General features: G+C 28.9%; 2 protein-coding genes across 2 annotated transcripts in view; one reads left to right on the top strand and one right to left on the bottom strand.

Moving 5' to 3' along the window:
* The window catches only part of dysc (whirlin protein dyschronic), a 94142-nt gene extending 88663 nt beyond the window's left edge, over positions 1-5479 (top strand). The window contains exons 11-12 of the mRNA XM_088204584.1: positions 5084-5197; positions 5468-5479. Of these exons, the coding sequence (XP_088060710.1) occupies positions 5084-5197; positions 5468-5479 (126 nt within the window). The remainder of the gene's footprint in view (positions 1-5083; positions 5198-5467) is intronic.
* A 3815-nt stretch (positions 5480-9294) lies between these two features.
* LOC148226177 (uncharacterized) overlaps positions 9295-14703 on the bottom strand; it is a 36092-nt gene continuing 30683 nt past the window's right edge. The window contains exon 2 of the mRNA XM_088204208.1: positions 9295-9754. Coding sequence (XP_088060334.1) covers positions 9523-9720 — 198 coding nt within the window. The 5' untranslated portion in view covers positions 9721-9754 and the 3' untranslated portion in view covers positions 9295-9522. The remainder of the gene's footprint in view (positions 9755-14703) is intronic.

Here is a 14703-nt window from a genome sequence, read left to right as displayed (position 1 = left end):
TGTTTATTGAAAGCTTCAAATATGTATTATCTCCTAATCTATAAGATAAAAAAGTCATTAGTTTTTCTTATTCCTAATGGCATTGATTATAAGTTTTCCAGTTTCTATAAATACTTCTAAAATAAATAAAAAAATAGCTGAGTGTGCAACTACGTTTGTGCACTGTTTCACCTATTCGTCTGACAAACCTATTTTTTTCACCTGCGAAGTGTTTAACCCTTTGAGTAGAGGGTTAATTTTACGTATTTTTTTCAAAATAATTTTTGTTGTTTTTATTTATTATTTTAGATTGTATTTATTGTAAATTATAGAAAAAATCAGTCATTCTTAGCCTTGATTTATTTTACTATATTTTTATTATTAAATTACATATTTTTTTATATTATTTATTGTTCGACCTTTTTGGATTTTTTCGTATCAATTCAGAGTATCAGTAAATTAGTAGGTGTTGTATCTACTTTAAAACATCATGAATAATTTTGTGTTCTGATCCATGACGAATATCAATAAGTAATTTTTATTCATGCTGTGCTCAACTGCTGCAGTGTCGAAAAGAAACTTTCAAGTTTAATCATACACTTGCTGGTGAGACAGACATATAATATATAACCATACTGAATTATTATCCATCAAAGAATTTTGCCCTTTCATTTTTAAAAAAATAAATGACAGAGCGTTGCTAGTAGCTACTTTGATGCATGTTTAAAGCGGCGGCTATTTTAAGCTGTTGCGTATTTAAACCTGTTGGTAACGTTTTAAATTAAATATAACACTTGCAATTTTACAGGATCGTAGAGTGATTTGTTTTTTTAATGACAGTAACAAGCAACATATATCATGTTTCTTAACCAGTTGTACAAAATTGTTTTTTTATGTGTATACACAGTTTTATATTACTGTACAGCCCATGTATTTAATTATATTTTTAAATGATCATCTCTTAGATCACGCTTTGCCAGTTAGTATGTTCGAGGTTTCATAAAACCTAATTGACACTGGTTTCGATGATAGCAGTATTATATATTTACGTCCTATATTAATTACACGCGCACTCTGGTAATAATTACTATCTAGGCTCTGTTTATTCTCACCCCTCGGATTCGGCGGCTCGAGGGTTAATCGGTGCGATTTTGAAGGAAAACAACGCGTGTCGGTGGCATTTTCCCTCTATATGCATTAGCCCCGCCGGAACGTGTCTGCCGTGACATTCGACAATAATTTATTATCCGGCGGGTAACACACCCCGAAATTGGAGGGAACAAATAGGGTCTCGTCACGAATGGATGTCGTAAAATTATCGGCCGCCTCGCATCGATCGGAACGGCTCAATTTCGAGTTATAGCCGTCGCCGTTCGATTTACGAGCATTGATGAAAGTTTAAAAAGCTCCACCGCAACCATGGTTTTTCAACGATGAATAAAAAACGCTTTAGAAGCACTTAGGGCTTCCAAAAGTATAACTTTATAAATATTTAATTTAATTTTTGTTTTTAATCATTTTAAAACGTGAGACGCCTTCTTAAGATATTTAGAAAATAATGGATTATTAATACAAGAATTATCTAATATCGTATGTTTCAAACATATTAAACTTTTTTATTCATATATGACATATTCTTTATGACATAAATCTATCTTGATTTGATACTTATTTATATCATATACGTACGACCTTGAATTTAATTTATCATAACGATAATCATCCGCGAGATTAGGAAAATATAGAAAACCAAACATGTGATGATCGAAATTATATTTGAAATTATCACTGATACTATATCTCTAAGACAAAATTTAAATTATGATTTATATAAAAATTGAACCTATATAGGTCTAGCCCATAAAAGCCCAAGTGTTATCCTAAGAGAGATCAGAGTTAGTGAATATTATACAATATAATTTTAACTCCGATCGGTTATCATTTTCATAATCTTATGGATAATTATCATGATGATTAATTATAGGAAAGCTAGGTTGTACATATTAGGTAACTATTTCAGCTCATAGAGAATATCTTATAAAAAATTACAAATACACTTTTAAATGAAAATAGTTTTTGAGAAATTAACATTGACTTAATTATTATATTAAGTACACAACTAATTTAGTAAATTGCCTCAGCTGCAGCGACATCTATTGGTTAAAATTATATTACACATAATAATTTATAATTATTAATATAAATGTCACCGATTCCCAGATTTTCAGTGTGGTGGTTAATACTTACTTGTAGGTATTCATTATATCTGATTGACTTACTCAGTTGGTACAGATATACCCTGTTATAACGCATTCGGCTTACGTCTGTCAGGTTACAACGGAACATTTAATAAAAAAATAAAATCAGAATTTTTCCGCAATTATCACCGAACCATTAGAAGCTGACTCCATTATATGGACTTTAGCAATAAAATGAACTGTGGCTCGTAAAAAGCACTAGTAAATTCCTTTAGTATTTATACTTAAAGAAATACGGTTACTATTCATTCCTGTTTTTTCAATGCTTTCATTTTTATAGCCCTCGGATTTGTAAATATTGTCAATTCGCAGAAGTGTTATTGTAATTAAACATTTTTGGAAATTGCTCAGAGGCATAGTTAGCCATAGTTAAAAATGCTTCGGTGTTCGAGCGGTTCCAAATGTGGGCACCGGAAGGAGGTCATAGTTCTTGATCGCGTCTTCTTTTCTTACTTGTAAAGGCTAAGACTGGAACACTTACCAACTCTTATTTGGTAATGGCCGTCTGATGTTCAATACTATATTTTCTCGTTCACATAGTTAGTTTAGTTCGTATGGAACAATGTACACTTGATAAGATGATTTGTCTCTGTCCTCTTTTTCATGTTTTAAATTGCTATATATTTTATGCTTTTGGCCATTGTGACGTATTAGGTAAACCTGTCAGGTTTCGGTGGTCTTAATCTGAATAAGTAAATATTATACTTATTTTGGATCAGTAGAGAGTGCATAATACAATTTATGAGCACCTTAAATAAAATTAATTCGTACAGTGATTCACTTAAATGTTCACAAAAATATAAGAAACAATTAACAAATATTTGTAGAGCATAGTCAATATTTCTTCTGTAATTCTTTATCTGATTACGTGAATTCGAATGTATGTACATTTGATGTATCGCGTCGATAACTACTTTACATTGTTTTAAAAATGTTTCAATACAAATGGTATTAATGTTTTTAATTCACAAAATATTAGATGTACAATATTTATGGGCTTATTAAAATATATTCTCGTATAAATAAAATTGGAGATGATATTAAACGATATTTTTTTACACATGATTATTGTATTTAAATGGAACATTATTTTCTATTTAAGTAACATATCTTATTTCAGTATATATATATTTTATTTATTGAAAAAATAGTTTTTTCAAAGCTTACTAGTTTTGAAGGCCCTGCACCTAATCGAACAACTCACGCACACGAAATTCCATAAAAAAGCACACAATCCGGAATAATTGATGAAGCGCGTTCTTTGTCACGTGACTTTGAAACAAATCAGCTGATTTTGACGTCGGACGCCAGTTACTCCGGATGGTGTGTTCGTCGGTACTGTATAATCGTATTGCAGTTTAGTACACGTTTGTAATTTTTGAACGTTTTGCATTTGTTCTACGACAACTTGGGGTATCCTGGACAACAGGGCCGGCGCAGCTAGGGGCATCGCGACCGCCCAAGGGCGCTTGTCCGCCGGAGCCGCCCCCGAGGCGGAGCCTCCGTCTTCGAGACAGGTGAAACATAGTGTGATGAAATGCACAGATTGTAAAACATCAAAAAAAAAACTTTCACGGCGCTTTTTGTTATTATATAAAATAATTATAGCAGGCACAACTATTTTGTCAATTGTATCATGCACAAAAAACACGTAGATCTATTAGACGGTCGTAGCTGATAAAGCAACGACGTGACTGCCGATGTGTATTAATATTATTGTGATGTTTAATGATGATGTCTTTTCATGTGCCAGATTTTTCTGTTGGTGATCGTACGGTTTGGTAAATATGAGCACTTTAAAAAAAAAGCGCATGCGCACTGTTCCTTACGAAGTTGTGACGTTCCGATTCATAATACAACCATTTCTTAATTCAGGAATTAAATATCATATATACCCAAATTTAGTAGTGCTCTCATATGCCGAAAGAAACCATTTTCTGTTATAATAATGCATATATAACTAAAAAATAAATTACGCATATTTTTGGTTCACTTTTATTAAATTAAATTGAAATTCATGTTTCTTAGACAAAAAATAATAACAAACAAAAGTGATGACATACCTCAATACTTTTCTATAAATTGTATAATTATTTGCTCTACATTTCTGTATAAATAAACAATTAAATATTACATGTCTGATATTGATTCGAAATATTATATGTAAATATATCATCGGCTTGAATCTTACATACAGTACGTAATTATTTATTTATATTTTTTTCAGTATTGTAATTTCTAAAATTTTAATACGAAATAATACAAATTTTGAAGCAAAATGTAGTTATAAATAATTCGGTGATTCTTATTACAAAAAATCTTAAAATAAGTTTTCATAAAAAGTGAAAATAAAATATTATGCCACATTATATTATTATTATAAAAAAATATAAGATTAATTGGTTTACTTTCTTTGAAAGCATATTAAGATTAGTCAAGCAATTCTACAATAAATATATATGATTTCATAGCATGATAGAGGTTGATTTATTTTTAAGATTTTTGTAACAAATTAGCGTGACTTAAGAAAAGCGTTTTATTGTGTTATGTGCGTCAGATATGTGCGCATGCAACTGAATGCTTAAAAATGTGCAATAAAATTATAACAATCACGTAATTTAAAATTTGAAAAAGAAAAATTCTTCTCAATACTATCGTTCACTGAGAAATGCAGTTTCACCTACTTTTTCTTATTTTTATTATATTTTTACGACACAGACACGTTTTCTTTACATTTCCTCTCTTATACACATCTGTGATACTGTCGCTTTGATTTAAAAATATTATTTTAATTATTGATTTTCATGATGTAATTTATTTGTTACACAATATTGTATGATGTGTAGGATTATCGAAGCGACGACGAAGGCGAAGGCAACAGATCTAGAAGGCACTCCTCACCAGGAGGTTCAAGGGAGGGCAGTACTACAGCCCTCCATACAGCTAACTACGACGATTCGGTGAGTACTGTTTTAATTTATTTATTTAAAAAAAAAGTATAACGACGATAATTTAATATCTATTTAAAAATCACATTTATGGTACATTTATTTATATAGTTTTATTAAGAGGTCGTTAGTGAGGGTCTAGGTAATAACTCTCGTATGTGTATTCGAGATGAGGGTTAAATAAATATAAAGATAACGTCGTTGGTTTAGTACGCGAGCAAATTGGATTATCCATGTGGGTGCACTAATTGTGCAGTTGCATGTGCACTTGCACAGCAACAGGTGCCGGTGTAGGAGGTTGAGTGCGCAGCCAGGGGTGAACTGGAACCCTCCTTTTGCTTCTAACGACCCGTGCCTCATTCTTTTATACCACTCGCTTTAATAACGTAATCAAGTACTTTCGAATGCCGAACACGAAAACGCTTAGCGATAAAAAAAGGCCGGATTGGGATTAACAAATATGTTTTTATCGTGTTATAAAACAATTCTGAGGTATAAATTAGATTATTATTATAAATTTCATTTAAAGGGCGTGTATTTTTTTGTTGTTTAATATGCGATTAATTAGCATGAACTATGCTTCTACGTAGCTTGTAAAACTATGATTTTAAAATATGCTATATTCACTTTATTCTAACTTACGCGTAATTGAGTAAATTTTGCTTGAATTATTTCTGTATTACTTATTCTTTTAAATTACTCATTAATATAGTGCTAAAGTTTGGTTATAAACTTATAAGCATATTAGGTTGTTTCACACAGTCGGAAACAGACTGTATTTTGAACAGACATATGACTATATTTTGTATTTATTTAACGAGGGATGTTGCGTTCTATATTTATTTTTCTTATTCGCAGCCACTTAATTTATTTTTATTTTTTAGGCTCATGTGTATTATGATATCAATGAGATAATAATGTATACTTTTTTGCGCGAATTTAAACAAAAACACAATATAGCGCTGGCTACAAAAAATATAAATTTGGGATTTGGTGAGGGTACTGTTAGTCACAGAACTGTAAGGCGTTAGCTTGTAAATGAGCTGAGTGAATTACTGTTGATTTAAAAAAAATGGAAACGCTATTAAAGCTATTCAAACATTTGCAGCAGACTTAGATCTTCCTCCTGCAATCGTTTCACGATATCTGGATGCCTTAAAAAGCATGAAAAAATGAGCAAATGGCTACCACACAAATTGACCGAAAGGAAACTACAGCAATGTTTTAGAGCATTTTCTTTGTTGGTTTATAGAAACCATTTTGAAAAAGAATAAATTGCTGGCAATGCTATATAGATTCTGTATGATACCCAGAAGATATCAGGACAATTATTAGACAGTAAATAAGATCTAAAGTAGTGACAGTATGGTGGTATTTTGGGGAATTATTCATTAATTGTTTATGAAATCAGGCGAGATTAATAGAACATAATCGTATTATACGACAATATTTCAAATTATGAATAGAAAATTAACAATAAAACATACTTGGAGTTATAGTCATACTTCACTTATTACTATTAAAAATTTAAATAAATTACGATTGGGAATTTTGCATCATCTATAATAATAATCAGAGTGATATTAGGAAAACCTCTAATGACTTAAAACATTTTAAAATACAACGGATTCATTCATTGTTTAATCATTAACAAAATAGTAGTTCTGTAAATGTAGGATATATTAAATAATAAGTGCGTAAAACTATCATGATCTGCTATTGAAAAAAATTCTTCGACTAACAGTACTTTCGTCAAATCGCAAATTGATATTTTCTGTGGCCTATGCCGTTTTGTGTTTCAGTTTAAACTCATACCAAAAATGATACCTAAATATTTTATCGATATCACAATGCACATGAGCCAAAAGATAAAAAAATAGTCTAACTGTAAATTAGATAAATTAAATATAGAACACAATACCCCTTGTGGAATAAATATGAAATAGAGTTCTTTATTAAAAAGTATATTCCTTTGCTCATTATTCAAGTACGCCATTTTACATAAAAACGGCAACAAGTAATTTTATTGACAACAATCGTGAACAGTCATTCAAAACGTTATGTTAAACTTAACCATAAAGAAATGTATCTAGAAAGTTTATATATTTAATTTTTTTGATTAAATTTACATAAATTAGGTTTCTGTATTAGGAAAAATAAGGTTTAATCGATATAGCTTTATCTGATACAACATGCTGTAAATATATTTTCTATATTTGGCATTAGATGCAAAGCAATTTTAAAATAAAAATAAGTTAATAGATTTTATGTACAAACCTTTTTTAGAAAAAACACCCGTTCGTCTAACAATATAACAACGTTTCTTAGAACTGAATTTTAACTGCTTTTCAACGTTTTTAAAACCTTGAAACAAGAGCCCTTTTTCTTCTTAAAGTGCCAGAGATATTTGGAGTTTTAGGCCATGCCGGGCATTCGAGTTTGAGTCGTCAATCATAGCATTTTTTTTGCTTCCCACTGAAGTTTCTATAGCCCTTGGTTTATCAGGTAATTAAAAACCTCTTGAAAAAATCGCAAGCTCTCCTTAAAGAGCCAGCCAGGTTTATACGGCATCCAGTTTTTCTGAAAGCAACGATACTAAAATGCACCTCGCGTTGCCAAGGGTCTGTGCCCCCGAATAATGTTCTCTGTAATTATAAATATGTCTACAGTGGCGTGTTTTATTCGTGTTGTAAATAAGTAAAGTGTATGTTTTAAGTGGCTAAAATTGTGTCGGCGAACCGAAAATCCAATATTTTTTTCTTGTGATAACCATATGAAACATTTTAGTTTTTTTAGGGTTTATCGGTCCCGCCTGTATAAATAATAGATTTTTTCTAACGCTTATTTATTATTAGCATAGTAAAATTCGATAAGAATATAAATTTAAAAAGTTTACAAAATAAAAAATATACATGCACTGCCATTTTAATATACGGCGTAAATATGAATTTTTATTATAAAATCATATTTTATATTAAAATATAGATCAGACTTATAAATTTAATTGGTCGTTAATATTTTAAAACCCTTCATGACTTTGTTGTCATATATATCAAAAACTGTATTAGTTATCAAAAAAAAAAAAATATTCGCAATGTTTTTATATAATATTTATTTTTTAAGTAAATATTAAAATCTATTTTTTAGCCTAAGTAAATTTTTGACCTATAAAAAGAACCATTGTTTTGATATCACTACCATGATTTTTATTAATCACTCTTCTTAATAGTGAGAAATGGCAAAATATTTGTTATTAAACTTAATCCAATACTTTGTCAAAATAAAATGCTAAATAGACAAAATCGGTGTAATAAAAAAAATGTAAATGAAATTAGTTGATACAATTCTATATTATTATACAATCGATTTATTTTACCTTTGTAGCAAAACATTACGGTGATAATTAGATATAGCCGAATATCTAACATCATGTTTTAATGTTTGGTCATTAGAGTTTAATATGTGATTGAAAATACATTAAACAATTATCAATTATTGACTACATTTTCTTTTCACAATTCATGAATCAATTATGCAGTTAATATAATTATATGAGTACAATAGTAACTACTGGCATTACTGCGCTTTCTTCACTCACAATACATTATTTATTAATTTGATAATTGAATAATAAATAATACTAATATTCTTAAATATTTTTTAATATTATATATTACTACTAACAGAAAGCAATGATGCTTATAATTTTATTTAATGATAATAAATAATAAAATATGAAATTGTATAATGTTTAAATTTTATGGCTTAGCTGTAATTCTATTATAACTGCTATAAAATATATTAAACTATAAATAAACTCTTTTTTATTACTAAAGATAAATATTCAAAAAGGCATTAGGTTAATAGGTACAATTAGACGATATATGTTGTTCATTTTAATTTTAACAGTATGTTAAAATGTTTATTTGTAACTACTGTTGTACTTACTGTTATTTAAGTGCATTTCTCGATATATTTGCAATTTTAATATTTCGGCCATGGACATTGCAATGAACAACCATATCAATCGTGTTCTACAAACACACTTTCTAAACTTATTCCATATATTTATACATATTTTTAGAGAATGTTATAATAACACACAAATATGACAAGTTAAATTATATATTTCATATATGTACGTAATACAAAAAAATATGTATATTATATAAAAATACTTAAAATAAAATAATAATATGTATGTAAATAAAATTAAAACTAAATAGTTTTGTCATTTGATACAGTTAAATGTGCATAAGTTGATAATTTGTACTAATATCTAAATGAGCGAAAAATTAACTAATATAATTACATTTTAGCTACATTATGTATGTATATCACAATTTTTCGTCGAATATTTTTCGCATCTCCTCGGTCGCTTTGAGGATTTCTTTTTCGACGGCCGCCGTTATTTTCTTGGTTTTCATGTCATCACTGTCGTCAAAGTAATCCTTGGGAGGTTCAGAGGGATATCTGGAGCTGAATTTCGGTCTTGGTATTCTCACCCTCTTGACATCTACCAACCAAGTTTCCATTTTCGTAGTGTATATAGGACTGTGATCCGCTAATCTGAAATTAAAAAAAAAATTGATATATTATATTATATATCTATAAATACATAGTATATATATAAAACATAAACACTATAGTAATACTTTCAAAGAATATTATATAAATATACCATGTTTTCTAAATGCATTTATTTCGTTATATCATACGTTCTTAAGGTCATATACTAATGTATAATATATTATTAAATGAACTACACTGTTACTGACTAAAATATTATTTTATATATATAATACATGATAGTAAACCGTAATATTTACTACATCACACAATAAAAATACAATAATATACTTCGTATTGTTCATGGTGCGAATTTTCGCTTGAATATTATATCACGCAATTAAAATAAATATACATAAACCTGACTTTCACGTTTTTTATAAGCATATTTGCCATTTAAATCGGAAAAAGCTTCGATTTCTTTCACCGTGGGCGTAAAAGTTGATTATCTATTCAAGTTGTGTAAAACTTATGTTAGATAACCGATTATCATAGTGGTGCGTAATTTTTGTGTGAATTTCAATCGCGGTCAGTTTACCATACACTTTCGTTTTCGGAATCACTCATCGCAAAGTTTAACTCGCGGTTCACAAACCGACGGTTAAAAATGGGTAATTATTTTTTTCGCAACGTAAAAATAGTTAATTATTCACGTCACGCTTTCTTTATTTTCCGATCGTCGCCCGTGACATTCACGACTGAAATTTCACGGTTCAATATGTTCGTTATAAACAACGTTATTAAGGCTGTCTTGCGGGTTTCTCTTCAGTGGTCTTGTGTCGAAATTATCCCAGTTTCAATTGTTCACGTTGATATTTCGCCATTCAGTAAGGTCGAAAAAAATAAATAAAAGCAACGTTCGTTAAGACTTATTATTATATGAAATAGTAACGACTGAAGAAAGACACGTCAAGATATTCATTGGACAGGAAATTGCTATAATAAATTCGCAGTAACAAAGAAACGCCGTTGAATAATGATTCGAAAATAAATTAACGTTTTTATTACTTTATGTGTACTTAAGATTGTGGGAAAAACACTAGGATTAAATTATAAAATTAATTTATAATAAAGATGACTTGAAAGTAGCCGAACTAATTGATTAAATTAGTATTGTTTATTTTTATGACAGGAGTAAGCAATATTTATTTTTAATCGTATATCTTTATCTAAATATAATCTACGTATCGTTGATACAAGGTAAATTTTATTTGTTTTTTTAATAAGCCTTTTTTCGATATGAAAATTTACGCTGTGTTAAAGAAGCTATGAAAAGTAATGATTTCACATAATTTTCATCTTGATACTTTGCTTACACTTATTGCAAACATTCCAAGTATTTCACAGCAGTCTTGTGTGATTTTTTCTTAAAAAAAAATAAAAAAAAGGGATCCATAAAAATATATGGATTATTAGTTACATGCTATGAAAAATTAACGATTTTTTAACTTGAAAAATTGAAACATTTTCATTGGTGTATTATGGTATCTCGATGTCTTTCATTCTCGAGAAATGCGAATTAACATTTGGACCGCTCGATGTATTCGAAAATACTTGAGAAATTTTAATAAATAAAATAAACATGATAATATATAGTATGTGATTATATTAATACAGTATGGTATTGTAGCTATCTTTATATTATTAATGAACAAAGAACTGAATAATCGTTGGAGGGAGCAAAATTCAATAGGATGACGATTTGTTATAATAGACACAAATAGTCTTAGGACAATAACGGACAATAAATAATGAAAGAATTTTGGGTTTGCGTATTTATATCCGAATCGTATATAAAATTTTCAATATTATGTTTCATGTTTCGAGCAAAAAAAATATAAAAATAGATTTAACTTCACTGACAGGCAAATTTTATATCGTAGCTCTGTGAAAAGCTCCCATCCATTATTGCAAGCTGCAGATTCCCACGCGGAGAAGTTTCTTATCTAATTATTAATGTAGTTATTAGATTACTAAAGCAAATGTAAGACAAAGTAGAGTAATTCAAAAAATCGTAAACAATTTTTTGTCATTCAAATATTTCTTAGATCTATTAAAAACTTTTAAGAAAGTAGGCATATTTTCAAACATCTGGCACGGACCCATATTTTTTATGCAGTGTTATAATAAAAATACGGCGGTTGAAAAATACATTTAAAAATAATCGTACAAATTTAATTTTAAATAAAAAAAAGCTTTATGAAAGTTCTCGAAAAATCAGTAAATTTTTGAAAAATGGGAATTGTAGATTTGCCATTTTTTTTCAAAATAGCACTATTCATACATAGGGATAAAGTGACGTTATCCGTAAAATTAAAAAAACTAATATGAAGTCAATCTCTAGATACCAAACCTTCTTTGAACCGGATACTTATTCTTTCGCGTCTATATAAGAGTGTTAGATCAACAAGAGCGCTGTAGTGATCTATTTCATGAGGTTTTTATTTATATATAAATTATAATATTTACCTAAGCTGACGTATAATTTATCAAAAAATATATAAATATTATTACAAACAATTTAACGTTTGATATTTATCATAAAAACATATTTAAAAACTCAGTTACATTTATTTAAATTGATAAACATATCTCTTTCCAATATTACTTTAACCAATCCCTTGTTCAAAGTAGTGTAAATTTTGTAATACTTGATCAGTACAAGTTGTCACATATTAAATATATTTGAAACTCAAATTGTCTAATGGCACATAACAATGTAATAAAAAAATGCTTGAATTTTTTTGCTTTTCTTTTTTTATTCACTATTGAGGGTCTTACTAAATATGCACATCTAATTTATTATTTTATTGCCACTGGATTATAAAAGCTATATTATTGATATAGCATTTAATCAAAAAAATGTAAAAGTAATACAAATACGTATATATATTTATATTTAAAATATTAGTTAAAGGATAACCTAATTTTATAGCAAAAAGTGTGTAATCAATATTACATTAACACATTTATATCGTAATTCAAGACATACAATTATTAAAATATTTCTTATACTGTAATGATTCATATAAAAATAATAATGCTAAAAAAAAGTGTTAATCATGCTCAAATAAAGTTTCGTGGAACGATATAGTAAAAAAACTAACGACTCATAATTAACTTCAACATATAGATCAAACGCCCACTGTCAAATGCATTTTTTAGCATTATCCCACACAATTATTAGTAGCACACTGTGGTCCATGATATCATCACCTGAACAGATATTCTTTGATCGTCCACATCTCAATCCAGTTTATCATTGTCGATTGTTTGCGACTTTTACCGAGAAGTACTCTCGCAACTAAGATCGTCTAACTGTAAAGTTAGTTTCGAATGTGTTACGAAGCTCCGCTTCTGTGAGGCTAAAGTATGGCGTCCTCTTTTTACGAATGTGTGTGTATTTGTGCCTTGCTAACAGTAAAAAAGTTAACCAGACGTCACACTGTTTGCATAACGGTTGTTGTGACGTTAAACGATTTTCGTCGTGTTGCATGGGCGTCGCGTGGTGGGCGTCCGACTTTCCACTTGATATCTCTCGTTATACGCGTAAAATTCGTACGAGATGATTCAATTCATTTTTAAACACCATCTTCCAAATATGGTTATATTTCTACATGAAAAATATGTCGAGTAGTTCTTGCTAAATCCCAGATCTAAAATTTTATGATATACATTAGCACTGTAAAGTCTATTAAAACATCATCATCATTACGTATATTTTCACCGAAATTTTATGGTATCAAAATATCGACGAATCCAATACCTTTATATAGTTTGCGAGAGGTAATAACGTCATTATGATTATAATTTGTTTATATTACGCTCGTTTGAGTCACGCAAGTCAACGGTGGTTAAACGGCAGAGTGATTAATTATGAGTCATAACATTCTGGTTCGATACCTGGGTCAACAATTTGAGTCAATAGAGCAAAACAAAAGTTCTAATATAAATTATTTTCCAGCGAATATTAATGTGATCTTTATTATTTTAAGGTAAGGCAAAAAACATGCTTTTTGTATTAGTTTGAATTGTATTTTGAGTTTAAAGTCATCTAAAATATGTCTCAGGATATATTAGATACTACAGTACTTCAAAAGGTTATATTTTACTCATTTTTATAGCGTCAAGCTTGGTTCAAATTAATTAGAGCTATGCATTGACATCAAGAAAATGTTAAATTTGACTAGCATGCGAACATCAATTATCTAAGTTTTTTACTATTATAAAACAATTTCATGTTTGTCCTTAATTAACTTCTAGAAAATTTAGTCACTATACCTATTTTAATAACTATTTTTCACAATCGCATTATTACAAATTTTCCATATATAATGTCTAATCCTTTTATTGTTTATAGAAACATGGAATTGTATGTAAGCTTAAAAATATAAAATTAGTCGTTAACATTGCATATAAAAATGTTTTAAAATCTATTATTTATATGTCAATTTTATTATTTATTATGGATTATGTTGCGATCCTTACTTTTATCTCTAAGATATTTTAAATAAAGTGACGATTTTATTAAGTTTTCAAATAGTCGCCATTTTAAAATAAAATATCGCATTTGGTTGGCTAACGAACTTAGTTGAGACTATTTTTAAATACAGTTTTATAGCAATACGATTGAAACTACGCCAGTTATCGTGTTCCCAAAACCTGTTTAATTTCATATTAACGATTTATAACTATTTTATTTTGCTTTTAATTTTTATTATATAAGGTTTTCGACCTCTATACTTTTTATTATGATTTTTCGTGAAGGGGTGCTTTTCGGGTCTCCCAGCGATGGTCGAAGATACAGCATTCATTTATTTGAAAACGTGATAAATCCTTCTTGAGTAGATTCATTTCTTAAAAACTGTATTTTGATTTAAGTTATTTGCGCGAAAATGTTACTCTTAGCACTTTGAAATCCATACATATTAAAAACCCTTACGACTTAA

This window comes from Plectrocnemia conspersa, unplaced genomic scaffold (genome assembly GCF_051122295.1).
Source record: "Plectrocnemia conspersa isolate PC_06_02 unplaced genomic scaffold, ASM5112229v1 ptg000014l, whole genome shotgun sequence".
NCBI lineage: Eukaryota > Metazoa > Arthropoda > Insecta > Trichoptera > Polycentropodidae > Plectrocnemia > Plectrocnemia conspersa.
The sequence above is the reverse complement of the archived record's forward strand: the minus strand, read 5'-3'. Positions and strand labels throughout refer to the sequence as shown.